This window comes from Chiloscyllium plagiosum, unplaced genomic scaffold, assembly GCF_037043375.1.
Source record: "Chiloscyllium plagiosum isolate Xiang-an unplaced genomic scaffold, Cpla_swu_hap1 HiC_scaffold_29, whole genome shotgun sequence".
NCBI lineage: Eukaryota > Metazoa > Chordata > Chondrichthyes > Orectolobiformes > Hemiscylliidae > Chiloscyllium > Chiloscyllium plagiosum.
Genome location: NW_028270167.1, coordinates 12722566 through 12742760, shown reverse-complemented (window position 1 = coordinate 12742760; position 20195 = coordinate 12722566). Strand labels below are relative to the sequence as shown.

The window sequence follows — 20195 nt, the reverse complement described above, 5'->3', positions numbered from 1 at the left end:
GGGACACGTGTGCACCGGGTGAATTACAATGGGACACGTGTGCACCGGGTGAATTACAATGGGGCACGTGTGCACCGGATGAATTACAATGGGACACGTGTGCACCGGATGAATTACAATGGGGCACGTGTGCACCGGATGAATTACAATGGGGCACGTGTGCACCTGATGAATTACAATGGGGCACGTGTGCACCGGATGAATTACAATGGGGCACGTGTGCACCGGATGAATTACAATGGGGCACGTGTGCACCGGATGAATTACAATGGGACACGTGTGCACCGGATGAATTACAATGGGACACGTGTGCACCGGATGAATTACAATGGGGCACGTGTGCACCGGATGAATTACAATGGGACACGTGTGCACCGGATGAATTACAATGGGACACGTGTGCACCGGATGAATTACAATGGGACACGTGTGCACCGGGTGAATTACAATGGGACACGTGTGCACCGGGTGAATTACAATGGGGCACGTGTGCACCAGATGAATTACAATGGGACACGTGTGCACCGGATGAATTACAATGGGACACGTGTGCACCAGATGAATTACAATGGGACACGTGTGCACCGGATGAATTACAATGGGACACGTGTGCACCGGGTGAATTACAATGGGACACGTGTGCACCGGATGAATTACAATGGGACACGTGTGCACCGGATGAATTACAATGGGACACGTGTGCACCGGGTGAATTACAATGGGACACGTGTGCACCGGGTGAATTACAATGGGGCACGTGTGCACCAGATGAATTACAATGGGACACGTGTGCACCGGATGAATTACAATGGGACACGTGTGCACCGGATGAATTACAATGGGGCACGTGTGCACCGGATGAATTACAATGGGACACGTGTGCACCGGATGAATTACAATGGGGCACGTGTGCACCGGATGAATTACAATGGGACACGTGTGCACCAGATGAATTACAATGGGGCACGTGTGCACCGGATGAATTACAATGGGGCACGTGTGCACCGGGTGAATTACAATGGGACACGTGTGCACCGGATGAATTACAATGGGGCACGTGTGCACCGGATGAATTACAATGGGACACGTGTGCACCAGATGAATTACAATGGGACACGTGTGCACCGGATGAATTACAATGGGACACGTGTGCACCGGGTGAATTACAATGGGACACGTGTGCACCGGATGAATTACAATGGTTGAAGGGAGCAGCTGACCCATCACCACATTCTTGAGGATAATCAGACGCATGGGCAACAAATTGTCAGTGATGTTCCAAACCATAAAATGATTTATTTATGACAAGTTACCACCATTTGTGCCCTGGTAATCTCAGGTACAAGAGATGTCTGTGCTCCCTGATGTCAAGCATTTAATGAGATTCAAATTAGAGGTTATATGGGTGATGGCAACATTTAAAGATTTAAACTACTGATTTCTGTATTACAATTAGATTAGATTCTCTACAGAGTGGAAACAGGCCCTTTGGCCCAACACGTCCACACCGACCCTCTAAAGAGTAGCCCATCCAGACCCACTTCCATCTGACTAATGCACCTAACACTATGGGCAATTTAGCACAGCTAACTTACCTGACATGTACATCTTTTGGACTGTGGGAGGAAACCGGAGCACACAGAAGAAACCCACACAGACATGGGGAAAACGTGCAAACTCCATGCAATGGCTGACAGATTTGATAACGACACATTTTTAGCTGGTTCGGTTGCATGGTCGCCCATTTTTATGGCTGTAAGGTGCAAGAGGTTTACTCTCTATCTGAAGTGGGGGCTCCAAGCCAGTGTTGAACGCCATGGTTTCCCACTCGAAACAAAAGTGAGCTTGGGTCAGGGTACAAGCGAAATGTGGTTAGAAGCTTTACTCAGCATTACGTGTGCTGTGAAACCTTGGAATTGTATGCAAAGGTCTCCTCCTGGCAACTTTGTAAACTGTGACAAAAAAGGGAGGAAAGCACATAATGAAATAATTTGTTCGCTGAATATGAACATCATGGGATGGCCAGCATTTGTTACCCATTCCCAATTGCCCTTGAACAAATGGTTTGCTCGGCCATTTCAGAAGGCCGTTACGAGTTAATCACATTGCTGTGCATCTGCAGCCAGGCCAGGAAAGACGGGCAGATTTTCTTCCTGACTGAGATGAGCTTTATACTTGAGATCTCATGAATTTCTTTTATATTTCACTGGGTGCGGTGAGATTCTGTATTCCCAAAGGGTTAGTCTGGGCCTCTGGATTACTGGCCCAGTAGGTAGGGTGAAATCTTTTCCTAATGGAGCAATAATCAGGGAGAACAGTTTGAAGGTAGGTTTTAGAGGGGATTTGAGAAAGATATTTTCATCGGGAGGGTGGTAGGCAGAACACACGACCAAACAGCAAGACAGAGGCAGGAACCCTCACAAATATTTAGGTGAGAAATTCATCTAGGGAAATCCTGAATTATCTGAGGGAAGACAATTTTAAATAAAATTACCTCTAGTTAGAAACAAATATTTAAGCTAACACTTTACGAAATGAGTTTGCTATAGTATTTAATTTACCAAAGTAGTTAAAATGTAAATCCACCTTCTGCGCTCACCCCAGCCCGGACGGAATTTCACATTGGCCCCAAGGTCCCGTACTTCCCACGGGAGCCTGTGCCCCACAACCTGAGCCGCCTCCGGGATTTTAATTTTGTCCCTTTTAAGGACGTAAAAAGGCGGGCCCTATATCGACAGTTGCTGCACACCGTCCACACCTTCTCCCTCATCCACCGTCTGGACATACCCATTTGCCACCAGGCAGTGGGGATCCCCAGTGGAGGGCTGTCTACACGGGAGTCCTCCCCCTTTCTCTCGGGGATCTGGGGTGGAGGGTGCTGCATGCAGCGGTCCCCTGCAACTGCAGATTGTGGTGGTTCACGGACTCCCAGCCCAACTGCTTGTTCTGTGGCGCTGTGGAGTCCATGGACCACGTGTATATTGGGTGTGGGCGTTTGCACTCCTTTTTTGATTTTCTTAAAAACCTCCTCCTCTGCTTTTGGTTGCACTTCAGTCCCACGCTCCTGATCTTCAGGCACCCGGTACGGAGGGAGGGTCTGAAGACCTCCTCGTGGGTCTGCTCCTGGTCCTGGCAAAACTGGCCATAAACAGGTCCAGGCAGCAGGCTGTGGAGGGGGTCGTTAGGGCCGACTGCCTGCCCCTCTTCCGTGGTTACTTTAGAGCCCGGGTGTCCTTGGAGAAGGAGCATGCAGTGTCGACCAACACCCTGGAGTTGTTCAGGGAGAGGTGGGCGCCGCAACTCTATTTTGATTTAATCCCTGCCCTCCCCTTCACTGTTTGATCACACAGCATTGCCCTTTGATATGAAGGGCAGTGCTTGTCACTGGCCACTTGGGTGTTTCCTTTCTTCCTGGTGGTGGAAATTGAATAAAGATTCGTACACCTTGTGTCTCTCACTGTGTCTCACACCTGCACACACACATAGGTACTGGGGAAAAAAATATGCACTTATGCAGTTAGGCGGTAGTGTGGGGGTTTAAAAAAAAGGAAAAAAATGTAAATCCACTTAATATTTTAGTTCAGCGTCCTCCATGAAATCCACTTTTCAAAAGCAAAAGAAAACTGCTTTTGCAATATTGTTGGCCTGCCTACTGGTGAAATCGCTCTGTCCAAGTGCTACATCAAGTGATGTTGGAAACATTCTCTTCTAAAACTTCTTGCTCGTTGCAAAAATGAATAATGATGTTCCTTGAATTCTGGTTAGGCCAGTCCAACAATGTGCAGGTCAGGTGAATTGGCCATGCTAAATTGTCCCTTAGTGTTAGGTGCATTAGTCAGGGATAAGTTTAGGGTAGGGGAATGGGTCCGGGTGGGTTACTCTTCGGAGGGTCGGTGTGGACCTGTTGGGCCGAAGGGCTTGTTTCCATACTGTAGGGAATCTAATCAGTCTATAGACACCATCAAGCTGCTTCCTTCCACAGTAGCCCCTTGCTCCTCCCTAGCGATCAGGCTCCAAACCTTTGCAGAGAGATACCATTCAAACATTTCCACTTGTCTTCCTTTTATTAGAGTTCTCTTTCAGCCTCACTCAGTTTCTTCTCTGATTGCTCTTTTCTCCACCCAGCTTATCCTGTACAGAGTAATAGTCCTAATGGCCTACTGTGATATCCTCAGCCAACTTGCCCTTGGGGTCACCCACAGGACAATGAGAAGGCATTCTCTGATTACGTCTTGGCTGGAAAGGTTGAGGTCTTTTAAGAAGAGGCTGAAAGTTGCACGAGACATTTGAAATTCAAGAGACGGATCTGAAAACAAACCCAGGTTGGCTGTGATTCTCCTCTGTACGTGATCAACCAGCTTGCTGACATCTACCAATCAATCGGCACAAATGATTGGCAAATTGGCTAAGGAGCAGATGATCTTTGTGTCCACAGAACACCAACTCCAGAAAACAAATGCATTCAGAAGATACAGAGAACCAAAGGCGGGGATTGGGGAAAGAAGAGATTAAAAAAAAGTGAAAACTTGTTGGTAACATTATGTTTATTCAAATATTTACATATCCCAAGTCCATATCCATATTACACTTTACTTGCAGGTAGGTTTCTGGTCAATAAGTTTCTGTATTTGCAAAAACTTTGAACAAAGTATATACATATCAATGCCAGGCACCAACCACTGGGAGGGTGAGACAGCCTCCCTCCCAACGAGATCAAGATCCTGCTCCGAATGTTCCAGCCTTTTCTGCTATCTCTAAAGCCACTTTCAAATTCTGTTCAAAGAGATCACACCTGCAGATAAAAGGCACTGTTTAAGTAAAAAAATAGATAGCAGTTGAGATGAAATGATTTACTTCAAATTTGACCACACTGTTTTAATCAATAACCTACATTTCTGTCACAGTTCCAACACTCCTGACTGATCCTGCGCTCTTTCACAGCCGCAAGTGTCTTCCACAAAAAGGTCAGCAAAAACCAGATGCTGTGTAGTTCCATCACTAACTGTGGCAAAGTTTTATGAATATTCCCCATGGGAATTTTCCACAGGAAGGACTAATGATGGGGAGCAAATCCATTGCCTACATGAGGGGTGCCCAACCTCCAGCTGCAGATCACACAGGACATGGCATTCCGTACAGCCTCCAAGGTGTGCTACTGGTGGATGAATTTACAGCTCATAGGTTTATATAACATTATACAGGAAGGACTGAAGACCAGGGGAAAACAAAAATACGTAAGATGGAAGTTTGCTTTCTTTTGAAAGTTTTTTCCCCCCTGTTTTATTTGAAGGTGGAGTTTCAAATACAGGTAAGTTTGAAGTGGCAGATTTTACAAGGTGTTGCAGCTCCTTGCCAATCAGAGGCTCTCTCTCTCTCTAGTGTGTACTCCAGGCTGACAGGTGAGTCCGTCTATCAGACAGAGATCCAGACTGTGACTGAAGGAGCAGCGAGCAGTCCAAGGCTCAGAGCCTGGGGCTGTGAGATGAGTCTGGGGGCCGGGCGGGGGAATAAGACGCTTTTAGGGGGACTCTCTTCAGGAGTAGGGGAAGGAGATGAGAGATGCACAATGCGGACAAGGCAATGAGTGTTAGATGATGGTGGGGAAATGCTGGTCAGGCCGTGATGGTGATGGGTTCAGGCAAGTGTTCAGGCACCAGATCACGCTCAGTAATTTCTCTTTCATTTTTAAAAATAAAATCACCTTTTACCAAGTTACATTGAATTCTCTCTGGGAAAAGAAACGTGGCCACTTTATAACTTTGATGCAATAGGATTGCTGGTGGGATTATAGGTCTGGTTGCAATTTTCAGAGTGGATAGTCCCATGGAGTATCCTTTTAAAGTTCAAGTGGACACATTAAGACAGAATGAGAGTGGTGAGAGAGATGCAGGAAAAGGTACGGGGACGGGGGAAGAGAAAGGAGTGAGAAAGAGGAAAGTAGAGACGAGTGAGAAAGAGGGAAAGGGAGAAGAGTGTGTGGGAGGGAGAGAAGAAAGGGAAAGGGAAAGCCAGCTGTGAGAAAAGGAAAGCCCCAAGCTAAACATCACCTTCCTTCCCTCTCTCATGCAAGTTTTGCCAAGTATGGCCTACTAAGAGTGAACCAAGGTCAGCATTAGTTAGACTGAACTCATTCGCTTGGCCCCAGCCATCACTCTCTTCCTGGTGACCATGAACTACAGCTGATTTTCCTTCTCTCTCTCGCTCTGCTTCTTAACCAAGCAGGCTAGCCTTGGCTTTGTTATTATATTTTGTTGTTTGACATGTTTTAAAATTGTCATTGCTATTAAATCACACATTTAAATGATCAATTGATTGTTTTTGATTTATTTTTGGCCAAGTTCAGATTTACTGTTGGTGGCGACACAATTCTTTCTGAAATTTACTCACCAGCCTTCCTGAGAAAAATAAAAAAATAATAAAAAAATGTCACTGTGTTATCCTCCACAATCATGTGAAAAGGTTGGACATCTGCTTGACAGTAATAGAAACCAAATCCCACTTTAAACCTGGTTAATCAGCAGGACAGTAATTCCCGATTGATGCTTGCGATCTTCGACTATGTCAATACCAAAGTGCTGTTGTGGTGGAGCCTAATGGCTTGGTTTCATAACACATTAAAGCAGCAGTACAGCTTGAATGACATTTCACCTGCACAGTTTTGTTTCCTTAAAAGTTGTGAACTTATGTAATTCTTCTAATTATCCCTTTGCCCTCAAATGGGTCTCAGGCCATGCAGCTGAGGGAACAGGCCGTTTTCCAGCTTGACATAACAAATATGGTCCCACCGTCCCCAAAGACAGTGCTGCCTCAAACAACGTACAAACCCCACCTCATATTCTCATGCAAAAATGCTCAGTGAATGGGATGTGCCAGCCTTTTATGTTCAATATCAAGTACACACTTCTCAAACGTCCTGGGTCCCCGGTCTACACACTAGTTTACAGAGCAGGACCCTTCCTCGGAGGATTTCATACAAAAGTGGGCCACAGCATCGTATATCAACCAACCCTTCATTAGGCTTTGCATCCACTTGGCACTTGTTTCAAAGCAGGGAGAAAGTGAGGACTGCAGATGCTGGAGATCAGAGCTGAAAATGTGTTGCTGGAAAAGCACAACAGGTCAGGCAGCATCCAAGGAGCAGGAGAATCGACGTTTCGGGCATAAGCCCAACTGCCGCCGCGACATTAACTGCCTCAACTTCTCCACCCCTCTCACCCACTCCAACCTCTCACCCTCTGAACGTGCAGCCCTCCACTCCCTCTGTTCCAACCCCAAGTCATTCCTGAAGAAGGGCTTATGCCCGAAACGTCAATTATCCTGTTCCTTGGATGCTGCCTGACCTGCTGCGCTTTTCCAGCAACTTGTTTGATGTTCTGAAAGAGACAGTGTTAACAGTGGGCAAGACTAGAAGGCAGAAAACAACCCCTACCTGTCATGAGAGAGAGAGAGAGAGAGAGACACAGATGGTAAGTCAAAGGAGCAATGCAGCAGGCAAAAGGAGTGAATCCAACTATTGTTGATACTCTGCTACTTCCCATTTGGTTCTCGTGTAAAATCTACCTAAAGAGGTAGCTTAAGCCAAAGCCTAATTTATGATGGTAACAGCAAATTGACGAAACAGGGCAAGATGTTGATCTGAATCTGTAGCCCACCTTTCATCAGACTGGTTAGTGGAAAACTGTCTATATATATATAAAAACCCTCCACACTTAAATTTCCTATTCACACCAAGTATTTCAGCCCTACCTGATGGGCATCTCAAGAGAGTAGAATGGATTTTTAAGAGCAAAGTCTGAATAAATTTCATAAATCTTCCGAAGGAGGGAATCGATTCCAGCTTGTCGAGGGTCTGCCAGCACAATGAACTTAATTCCTTTAAGAGTACAGGAAAAAAGAACATTTAAACTCAGAACATACAGTCAGGATAACTCACTTGTAATTTCAGCCCATTAGCAATAAACCTCCAGGACATGTTATAAGAATTACTTAGTATTTGATTGAAAATCCACTCAGAATGGAAATGAGAAACATGACTGGTCTTGATTCTCCAGCACATCATACTGCCTCACCTTCCACTGCATAGAATAATGCCACACAGGAGGCCATTTGGCCCCATATGTACCTGTACAACAATCTAGAATTAGGAATCACTGTTTAAAAATAAAGGGTCACTTATTTAAGACAGAAAAGAAACATTTTTTCATCTGACAGAAGGAACCTGCTTCCCCAAAAGACTGTGGGAGCAGGGTTTTTGGCCTTTGAATATTTTTAAATGCAAAGATGGATAGATTCTAAGTAAGGGGATGAACGATTGAGTTAAGCAAGAATGTGGAATACCCAGATCAGCTACAATTTATTGAATGACAGAACAGGCTACTTCTAATTCTTAGGAGTCCTCCTATTAAGGATATGGAGCAAGGCAGGTATAGGTTACAGACATGATTTCCTGTTTGAAAGTACAAAGGCTTGAGATTAACTACCCTCCTCCTGTTTCCTCAAATCATGACAATCACCTTCAATCAGTCTCTTATGGTCACTAACTCTTCCACCACTGGAAATAGTTCCCCCTTATCACTCTTACCAAACTATTTATGTTTTTGAACACATCACATGAAGAAGGGAGAACAAAATCCTTCGCCAAAAACATAACCACATTCTCTTTTCTACAAACAAAGAGAGATGGTTCGAGCTGAAGTAATCTGAAACTTCAGAAACAGGGAATGTACTACTCACCTGTCAGTGTTTGGAAACAATGCAGTTTGAAGGTGTCTGTTTCCAGCACTTCAATCCCAGAACTTCCAGGTTCAGGTGACAACTGGGAGCCAATTGCAAACAGCCTGAAAGTTAGAAATGGAAATATTTAGGTTCTGACATGTGGACAGTATAAAATCTCTTTAAAAAGCCTCAAAATGGAAAGATAGAGGTAATTAATACAATGTACTAGTACAACCATGTTCCGATCTCAATTCCAAACACACTATGTACAGAACATGATTTTTGCTGGTTTATAACATAATGAGGTACATGGATAGAGTAAATAGGCAAGGTCTTTTGCCCGGGGTAGGGGAGTCCAAAACTAGAAGGCATATGTTTAAGGTGAGGGCGGAAAAGATTTAAAAGGGACCCAAGGAGCAATGCTTTCACATAAAAGGGTGGTGCATGTATGGAATGAAGTGCCAGAGGAAATGGTGAAAACTAGTACAATTAAGACATATAAAAAGCATTTGGATGGGTATGTGAAGAGAAAGAGTTTAGAGGGACATGGGTCAAGTGCTGGCAAACGGGACTAGATTAATATCTGGTTGACATGGACCAGTTGGACCAAAGGGTCTGTTTCCGTACTATGACTTTATGGCAACTCTATGACTTTATGAAGTGTTAGTGTAACAGTGGTCAGGAATTTATGAGTCTAAGCAGAATATCCACAGGGACTGCTAACTTTTAAAAGTTAAGATGCTGGAAGCTTACAGGTCAGTCAGTACCTGGACAGAGAAGTCAATATTTCAGGTGAGATGTTGATCTGATGAAATTTCTCTCTGAAACATTAACTACATTTTTCTTCATGTGCTGATATGAATGCTGTGTATTTTTATTAATTTTGGCCTTTATTTCAGAGTTTCAACAGTTGAAATTTTTCTTTTTCATTCCTAACCCTGACAGGTTGGGTGTTCTCAGCCAGACCACCTTGTGAACGTGAGCATCTGCCTGACCCGATGTCTGTGTAGTTGAAAGGGTGAGACCACAGTATGACTACACATAGAACCTCCTGCAGTCAGTCCCTGGAATGTGCCAGGGACCATGCAGAGTTGCCGTTCCTTTTGCTGGGACACAGTGGAGCTTTCACTCTCAAATTGGCTCAGGTGAAAAATGGAGGCACAATGAATTTCAAATTCATGCTTTTTGCCCATTCTGAACACAAACCTAGCACGTTCATTTCCAACACAATATGCATTTGTGTCCTGAACACTGAGGAATAGTATAACAAGTCAGTGATAGGCCCTTTACAGATAAAAGCTTTAATAAGATCAAAGGAAAATGAGATTATGTTACTTCCCTGACTGTACAGGCATTGATCTTTCTCACAGGTTACAATAGGTCTGAAATCATAGCAAAGTTTAATTACTAGCACATTGTTCACAAAGCATTCAATTAACTCTCAGCCCCCATCGTTAGTGGTGCAACCTGATTCTTAAAGAGAGACGTTGTCAGCAGTTTGTAGCAGTTCCAGCTGACATCACTCAATTTTTGCAGCTTAATAAAGACATCTCATTGCATCTTCCTTGGGGCTAAGGAAATGCTAGAAAATTGTTCTCTCTATCAAAGCTGCCACATGGCACACATGAATACCACCGTAATTGGCTGTCGAGGGAAGTGCCTCAGCTTCTCACATGTCACAGTTGACAGTAAAAACAGAGCCACTGTAAATCCCATCATTCACGAAGCAGAACAATGGCTCACCCTCTGTCTGCTCAGACGGTTGAAACTTTGAGATTCTATAACAGAACGTATATGTAAAATCAAGGGGGACACTTAATTACCGGTGAGGACATGCTGCACTTTTAGAAGGATTGGACTTCAGAAAAGACTCTGAGCAAAGGACTTAAATGTTCATATGGGCACAGAGGTTTTAATCAAAAACCTGGGATACATACATTCTAAAAGACAAACATCAAAAGATCATTCAAACCTATTTTCAAAATCCCCTTTATGGAACATGGACACTGCAGGCTTGGCCAACATTTATTGCCCATCTCTAATTGCTTTTGGAGAAGGCCATGGTGAGCTGCCTTACAACTGATGGAGAAAGTGAGGACTGCGGGTGCTGGAGATCAGGGTCGAAAAGTGTGGTGCTGGAAAAGCACAGCCGGTCAGGCAGCATCCGCGCAGCAGGTGAGTTGACGTTTCGAGCATGAGCTCCTGAAGATGAAGAGTTTATGCGCAAAGCGTCGACTCTCCTGCTCCTCAGAAACTGCCTAACCAGCTGTGCTTTTCCAGCACCACACTTTTCAACCACTGCCTTGCGATTTATATCACATATGTTCTCTATTCCAAGAGGTGAACCTGTGGTTTGAAAAATCGGTAATTCTTTGAAACAAGAGGCTTGGGGGAAGAGGAGAGTGAATTCGACAAAATAGTCTGACATTGACCAGTGGAGTAACAAAATATTACACGTAAAGGTTCATTCACTTACATATGTTTGTCCAAAGAACCTTCTCTTATTGCCCACCAGTGCTTCTCTTTGAAATGCTCCACTGACAGTTTCAGTCAGTGATGGGTTGCGATTGCTTTCCACTCACAGGCTCAGGGGGAGGAAGCACATCCTAAGTGGGATATGGGAATGGGACTTAATTCCCATGGGAATTAAATCTGTGGCATTAGCATTAATCTGATCCCTATGCTAGATATCTATCCTGAACTAAGTGGCTCTTCATCACAGTTCATAGCCCATGTAAATCATACATCACAGTTCATAGCCCATGTAAATCATACTGCATTTTTATATTAACTATTTTCTCTGAAACAAAACTTACGAATGAAACATGGAGGCCAACATTAACTTCTCATTTGAGGTCAGGCGAGGGCGTCCGAAGCGAATGGCCAAAGGGTAATTGTAAGAGGTGTTCAGATATTCCAGCACATCTCGGTTATCTGCCGTGTACCTTCCATTTACATCAAATCCATTAATTGAAAGCACAGCATATCCAACTAAAGCAAAGGAAGCAAAGATGAACGTAGAATTTAAAATCAAAGCAACATTCAAAGTTCACATACACAGTTTGACTACCCTTATCAGTTAAGAAGTTTAGAATTTGACAAATCAAAGTACTTGAGAGTATTTACATTTAACTTGGAGATAGTGAGGACTGCAGGTGCTGGAGAGTCAGCATCGAAAAGCGTGGCGCTGGGAAAGCACAGGAGGTCAGGCAGCATCCGAGGAGCAAGAGGGTTGACATTTCAGGCATAAGCCCTCCATCAGGAATGTGCTCTTCCTATTGAAAGAGCTTATGCCCAAAACGTCAACCCTCCTGCTCCTCGGATGCTGCCTGACCTCCTGTGCTTTTCCAGCACCACGCTTTAAATCAGTATTTATATGAATATGAAAAATAGAATTTATAAACTGAAAAACGTAAATTTATAGATAAATTCAGGATCCCTCTCAACTAGCAGAAGTGTTCAATTCATGGAAAAACCCAAGTCAAACAGAGTTCTGAAGAACAATAATTTAATTCTGTGTTTGTAACCACAGATGCTGACCTCCTGAAATTCTCCAGCACTTTGTTTTTATTTCAGATTTCCAATGCCAGCAACATTTTTCTTTTAGACAAATCGAGCACTAGGTCTTAGTATTGTTTTGCTGTGGTAGGAAAACAAAAGAGAGAGAAAAAAAACAAATTTGTAGAGGACCTTTATATTTTTCAAGTGTATACGTTGAAGTGTAATCACTATTATTAGAGGCTTGGAGTCACTGTACTACATTAAAAAGGTGCCATGCAATTGCAGATATTTTGTAATAATCATGCATAACACAAGGTCCCATAAACAATAAAATAAAGCCCATTTTCAAAAGGAAATTGCCCATTTGCTCATATGAGGAGAATTTTTTTTCCCTCACAGGATTAAGCCTCTTGGAACTCTTCCTCAAAAGGTGGTAGAATATTTTTAAGAAGGTATAGGTGATAGACTTTGGTTAAGCAAAAGGCTGCTAAGGGTAGGTGGGGATGTGAAGTTGAGGTTACAATTAGATCAGCCATGATCTGTATTGAGTAGTAGAGTAGGCTGCAGTTTTCTCATGCACCGAAGGTATGTTGGGGATGTATGTCAGCCGAGATTGTGTGTTCCAGTGTCAGCTTGAATCTACAATATTCTAATTCAAAGGAAGTATGTGCTAGTGAGACAAATCTTACACACTTTCGGACAATTTGACATGTATTCCAACAAGGTAAAAACAAGGGCTGCAGATGCTGGAAACCAGATTCTAGATTAGAGTGGTGCTGGAAAAGCACAGCAGGTCAGGCAGCATCTGAGGTGCAGGAAAATTGACGCTTCGAGCAAAAGCCCTTCATCAGGATTCCAGCACCACTCTAATCTAGAATGTATTCCAACAACCCATTCATAACATTCCTGATCATTTCTTTACACTTACTGCAATCAGGGTTTAAGAAAAAACAGTAAAGGTAGCTTTACAAACTGGTTTGTTGAGATTAATGAAGTGACAATATCTACAACTAACCTCAACACCTCTCATTAATTCTGATTTCTCTCCATGGATACTGTCAGACCTACTGAGATTTTCCAGCAATTTCTGTTTCAGATTTCCAGCATCTGCAGTTCTTCAGGGTTTTTCATCTCGTGATTAGCTCACTGCCAAATCTCTCCCAGGCATGCCCACCTTGAAAAAGTTCAGCTCCTCTCTCCGAACAGATTTCAGTCCCAATCATTTTTCTTGCCCACCATCATTAATTGCACTGTCGCTCCTGGTGTTTGACAAGATATTTGCTAAAGCTCGTTTCCACTGCCACATCACATTCCTCAGTGACTGCCTCCAGCTCAGGCTCATTCCACATGGATTCCAACTCAGTTTCATCCTTTGTGTTCTGAATCCACCCAGGATCACAGGTATCTCTGTGATGTTCAACATTCCACAGACAGCTGCCCTCTCTGTATCCTGAGACCCACACACAGTGCCATGCTTCAGCAAATGCAGACTCTCGACCAGTCTCTCCAACAGCATCGTATCACACTGGCTCAGAGCTACACTGCTCCCCAGTTCCACTTCATCCTTCAGCTCATTCGACATGCTAACAAGAAACTTTTTCTTTTCTTTCCAGGCATCAAGGAACACAAGATGGAACAACTCAGAGATACCGACAGCCTTTCAGAACATTCCTCCCCTCCCCTGACTCAATCCTCTCTCCCAAACCCACCTTGTCATGTATTTATCATCCAATCTGACCTTCCACTCTCTGATGCTAAATATTCTGTCCTCAGCCAAGGCCTCAGTTTTATCCCTCTGCATCCCCACTCTAATGAATTTCAGGCAAGATATGACATTGAACTCTTCTTCCGCCGCTTTCACCTCTGTGCTCATTTCTTTGGGCAAGGGCCTCTCCCCATCCCATAGACCCCTTTCTCCACCTCCCAGCAGGACCCCTCCCTCTGGCCACTTACCTGTACTCCACCTGCTCAGGGGACTATCAACATGACATTGGTCACCTCAATTTCTCTGTTCCGTTCCCCCTACACCCATTCCAACCTTAAACTGACTGCTTTCCATGCTCTCAGATCCAACCCTGACTTTGTAATGTAGCCTGCTGACAAGGATGCTGCTGCTGTTGTCTGGCATACTAACCTCTGCATTGCAGAGGCTGAGTGCCAGCTCTCAGACACCTCCTCCTATCTCCCCCTAGACCATGACCCCACCATGGAACATCAGGCTACTGTGTCCACAACAGTCACTAACCTCATTTCACTTGGTGATCTCCCCCTCCACTGCCTCCAAGCACAATTTCCCAACACCGCAGTTCGCTTCTACCTCCTTCCCAAAAGCCCAGGCAATCTTGTTGTTTGTGCCTGTTTCTGCTCATCTCTTCCTACCTTAACTTCTTCTCCCTTGTCCAGTCCCTTAGCACTCACATCTGTGATTCCTCTGACATCTTCTATTAGTTTCAGAATTTCCAGTTTGCAGGCTCGAGCCCCACCTCTTTACCATGGATGTGCAATCCCTTAACAGATCCACCCCCCACCAGGATGGTCTCAGGGGTTTCTGAATCTTTCTGGAAAAAAAAAGGCCTGGACAGCCCATATCCACCATCACCCTCCTCCACCTGGCCGAGCTTGTCATCACTCTGAGCAACTTCTCTTTTCACTCCTCTCACTTTCCTCAGGTCAAAGGGATGGTCACGGGTACCACATGGGCCCCAGTTATACCTGTCTCTTAGTGAAGTATGTTGAATATTCCTTGTTCCTGTTGCATTCCAGCCCCCACCACAACTCTTTCTCCGGTATATCAATGACATCATTGGTGCTGCTTTCCACTCTCGTCCGGAATTGGAAATGTTTATCAATTTTATTTCCACTTCATATTCACCTTCACCTGGTCCATCACTGATTCCTCCCTTTCTCAACATCTCTTTCTATTTCTGGGGTTAGGTTGGCCACCAATATCCATTACAAACCCACTGACTACCACAGTTATCTTGACTATACATCCACACCCCCAGCTTCCTGTAAAGACTCTATTCCATTCTCTCAGTTCCTCCGTTTCTGTCACATATGTTCCAATGATACCAACTTCAACAAAGGGCCCTCCAAAATATACACTTTTTTCCCCAACTGAGGATTCCCAGCACCACAGCTGACAAGTCCCTCAGGCAGGTCTGACCCATATCCTGCACTTTGGCCCTTACCCCCTCTCTTCCCTCCCTCAACAGTGATAGAGTCTCCCTTGTCCTCACCTACCATCCCACCAGCGTCCAAATCCAGAGGATCATTAATTCCATTTCTGCCACCTTCAGTGGGATGCCACCACTAGACACATATTCCCCTCCTTTATCAGCATTCCATAAGGACTGTTTCCTCCAGGGCACCCTGATGCACTCCTCCTTCACTCCCAACACCTGTCCAGAGCTCCATTGCACCTTTCCCTGCAACTGCAGGAAGTGTAACACCCGCCCATTCTCTTCCTCCCTCCTCAGCATCCAAGGGCCCAAATGTACCTTCCAAGTGAAGCAGTGCTTTACCTACACTTCACTCAATCTAGTCTACTGCAATCACTGCTCACAATGTGGTCTCCTCTACATTCGATAACGAAGCCTAGGCTGGGTGACTACTTTGTCCTCGAGAGAGAGACCCGGAGCTTCCTGTTATCTGCCACTTCAACACACCAGACTGTTCCTTGCCCAGCATCTCTGTCTCAGGCTTGCTGCAGTGCCCCAATGAAGTTCAATGCAAGGTGGAAGAACACCTCATTTTCTGCTTGGGAACTCAACAGCTTTTTGGAATCAATATCGAGTTCAAACATTTTAAGGCTTAAGGCACCTCCTCCTATGTCCTTACCCCAGCCTCCACACACAAGGCCTTGTTCTCACATGGTCTGTTATTACACACTAACCATTGTTAGCCACAAAAAGTCCACATTAGCAGCCTTTTATTATTCTAGGAAGACTGTTATCCACTCCTTTGTCTGTCCAACTGTTCTTCTCTCTCTGTGGGCTCAATCTCCACCTAATATTTACCCCATAGCCCCTCCTCCAATCCTATCTTCTGCATAAAAACAAACTTTTTCCCAGCTACCATCAGTTCTGAAGAACAACCTGGAATGTTAACACTGATTTCTCTTTACAGATGCTGCCAGACCTATTGAGATTTTCCAGCAATTACTGCTTTTGTTTCTCAACACCTCTCAGTTCTCTGGTGGAGAACAAATCATTATCCAGTTGCTCTGTTGGAAATGCTTGTGGGTGTATCTTGGGTAAGGGCAGCATCTAACACGATCATGATGTTACACTGATAGCTGGCGAGATTCATTCGTAAACAACAACAATTGCAATGGAGATCAAAAAAGCAGCTACAAGAGTAGGTTACAGGCTGAAAATTCTTTGGAAAGTAACTCACCTGATTACCCCAAAACCTGTCCAATGCCACACATAAGCAGCTGTAATGGAATACTCCACATTAACAATACTTGAAAAGTCTCAACATCATCCAGGACAATGCAGTCCATTCAACTTGCACCATCACCTTCAACATTCGCTGCTCTGCCCATGCCACCCCCTTCCCCATAGTGGCACTGTGTACCATCTGCAAGATGTAGTGCAGCAACTCAAAGCCCCTTTTGACAGCCTTTCCAAACCCATAACATTTAAAAAGGCCAAGGGAAGCACATAAGTGGGCATAGCATTCCCTGCAAGTTCCCCTCCAAGCCACACGCTTGGAATTATATCCCCATTCCTTTCTTGTTGTTCAATGTGGGTAATTGTTTAGCTAGGACAAAATCCTGGAACTCCTTAACAGCACTTTGTGTGACCCTACAGCCCGAGTACTGGAATGTTTCAAGACGACTTTTGGATACAGAACTGACTCAAAAGGTAGAAGAAAGAGGGTGGTGGAGGAGGATTGTTTTTCAGAAGGAGGCCTGTGACCAATGGAGTGCCACAAGGATCAGTGCTGGGCCCTCTACGTTTTGTCATTTACATGAATGATTTGGGTGTGAGCATAAGAAGGACAGTTAGTAAGTTTGCAGATGACACCAAAATTGGAGGTGTAGTGGACAGCGAAGAGGGTTACCTCAGATTACAACAGGATCTGGACCAGATGGGCCAATGGGCTGAGAAGTGGCAGATGGAGTTTAATTCAGATAAATGCGAGGTGCTGCATTTTGGGAAAGCAAATCTTAGCAGGACTTGTACACTTAATGGTAAGGTCCTAGGGAGTGTTGCTGAACAAAGAGACCTTGGAGTGCAGGTTCATAGCTCCTTGAAAGTGGAGTCGCAGGTAGATAGGATAGTGAAGAAGGCGTTTGGTAGGCTTTCCTTTATTGGTCAGGGTATTGAGTACAGGAGTTGGGAGGTCACGTTGCGGCTGTACAGGACATTGGTTAAGCCACTGTTGGAATATTGTGTGCAATTCTGGTCTCCTTCCTATTGGAAAGATGTTGTGAAACTTGAAAGGGTTCAGAAAAGATTTACAAGGATGTTGCCAGGGTTGGACGATCTGAGCTACAGGGAGAGGCTGAACAGGCTGGGGCTGTTTTTCCTGAAGCATCTGAGGCATAGGTTTAGGGTGAGAGGGGAAAGATATAAAAGAGACCTAAGGGACAACTTTTTCACGCAGAGTGGTATATGTATGGAATGAGCTGCCAGAGGAAGTGGTGGAGGCTGGTACAATTGCAACATTTAAGAGGCATTTGGATGGGTACATGAATAAGAAGGGTTTGGAGGGATATGGACCGGGTGCTGGCAGGTGGGACTAGATTGGGTTGGATATCTGGTTGGCATGGACGGGTTGGATCGAAGGGTCTGTTTCCATGCTGTACATCTCTGTGACTCTATAAGACTGTTCATTCCCACCTTCTCCAGGGCACTTAACAATCGGCAAGAAATACTGTTTTGGCCTAACTAGTGACATCCACAAACCACAGAAATGTGAACAGACGAAAACAGAATTTACTGGATAAACTTAAGAAGTCTGGCAGCATCTGTGGAAAAGAAAACAGAGTTAATGTTTAGAGTGCTGTGACCCTTCTTCAGAACTTTTCTTAAATTAAAGTTTATTAAAGGCACAATAGCTCAGTGGTTAGCACTGCTGCCTCAAAGCACCAGGATCCCAGGTTCAATTCCAGCCTCAGGAGACTGTGTGGAGTTTGTACGTTCTCCCAGTGTCTGCATGGTTTTCCTCCCACAATCCATAGACGTGCAGGCCAGGTGAATTGGCCATGCTAAATTGCCCATAGGTTAGGTGCATTAGTCAGAGGGAAATGGGTCTGGGTTACTCTCCGGAGGGTTGGGGTGGACTTGTTGGGCCGAAGGACCTGTTTCCACACTGTAGGGAATCTAACAGAAGCAGGCATCCATGTAACAAACCAACCACCATCTTCAACACAGGAGAGTACAACTCATGAAAACATTGTAAGTATTTAACAGAGCTGCTTCCCTACAATCAACTGAAAAAAAATCCACACTTACTGAAATTCAGGTGCAGAACTTAGTAATACTGCCACACATTAAACAATCCAAAATACTTATCTTCAATTTCACAGAAACGAATATAAAAAGGGAGAGGCTGATACTTTTCAGACATTCCCCCAATTCCTAGTTGCAGGTGCAGCTAAACTTGAAGCGAAATGTTGTCACTTATTGGAAGAATGTGATGACTGAAAAACAGTAAATTAACTGCAATGAGAACATTTGGTATGATGTCTAACTCCTAGTGTCTCGTTAAAGCCCTTCTATCCACTAGGCCTCAGGATTCTAACGGTCTTTCCCAGCAGCAGGAGCCGCCGGTCGGTCCTCACCTTTGATACCGTCTCTCTGACCAAAGGACACCACAACACGCTCATCGTACACCTTGAGCACCAGATCGAGCGGGTAACTAAAGGTTTTCTCCACATCGTTGCGGGGCGAGTAATTGTCATACTGATAAATGAGGCCGCCGGCCTTATTCACCACATAAACACTGTAGACGACCATGGCTGCACCTGTCGACGGACGCCGGGAATTGTAGTCCTGCTCCGCGGATGCTCAATGGATTGCCTACAACTCCCAGGGGACAGCGGGGTGGTATTTTGAAAGCATGCTGGGTGATGTGGTCCACTGTCCCACATTCAACCAGCAGGGTGATAAGGTAGACTACAAATCCCAGGGAGCAGCGGGCAGCAGACGCTGTGGATGATGGGAAATGTAGTTCACACTCTCGATAGCGTTGCAGGGGAGCGTCGATCTCGTCCACGGACAACCAAGTCCCAGGAAGGTGGTGCCGGGAGATGTAGTCCTCTTGTTGGAAGCTGCACAGCACAGAGCCTACAAGCCGAAGGGCTACCGCGTGCACCTTGTAAGCTTTCGCATTGAATTGAAAACTTTCCATTCGTATAGCAACTTTCACGTTCACCAAAATCCCAAAGTTAGATTCCATACAGTGTGGAGACAGGCCATTTGACCCAACATGTCCACACCAATCCTCGAAGAGTAACCCAACCAGACCCATTTCCCTCTGAATGATGCAATTTAGCATGTCCAACTCACCTGACCTGTGGACATGAGAAGAATGTGCAAATTCCATGCAGTCACCCAAAATGGGAATTGAATCCAGGTCCCTGGTGCTGTGAGCCACCATGCTGCCCCACTTTTACAGCCAATGATTTAATTTTCAAGTATACTCTGTTTTAATGTCTTTACTACAACAGTTAAGTTATGCACAGCAAACTCCCAAAAGCAGCAATATGATAGTAGGGGTTATGTATTTATGATGTTTATTGTGGGATATATGTTGACCAGGCCATAGTCCATAACTATAAGCAAAATACAGAGTATTCTGGAGGTCTGAGATAAAACAGAAAATGCTTAAAAAACTCAGCAGGTTTAACAGTATCTGTTAAGAGTTCAACTCCAATTTAACACTTTTTAGTAGTTCTGAAGTATTATATCTTTCTTTCTCCGTACACAATGCAAGATCTGCTGATTTTCCATTTTTGCTACAGA

General features: G+C 44.6%; 1 protein-coding gene across 1 annotated transcript; it reads right to left on the bottom strand.

Annotated features, from left to right (window-relative positions):
- Nucleotides 1-4525: 4525 nt before the first annotated feature.
- trappc4 (trafficking protein particle complex subunit 4) lies at nt 4526-19219 on the bottom strand. Its single transcript, XM_043676641.2, has 5 exons — nt 19013-19219; nt 11532-11706; nt 8734-8837; nt 7747-7873; nt 4526-4792 (listed from the first exon to the last, which is right to left on the bottom strand). The coding sequence occupies exons 1-5, from the start codon at nt 19185-19187 to the stop codon at nt 4714-4716; spliced, it is 660 nt and encodes a 219-aa protein (XP_043532576.1). The 5' UTR covers nt 19188-19219; the 3' UTR covers nt 4526-4713.
- Between the last annotated feature and the right edge of the window lie 976 nt (nt 19220-20195).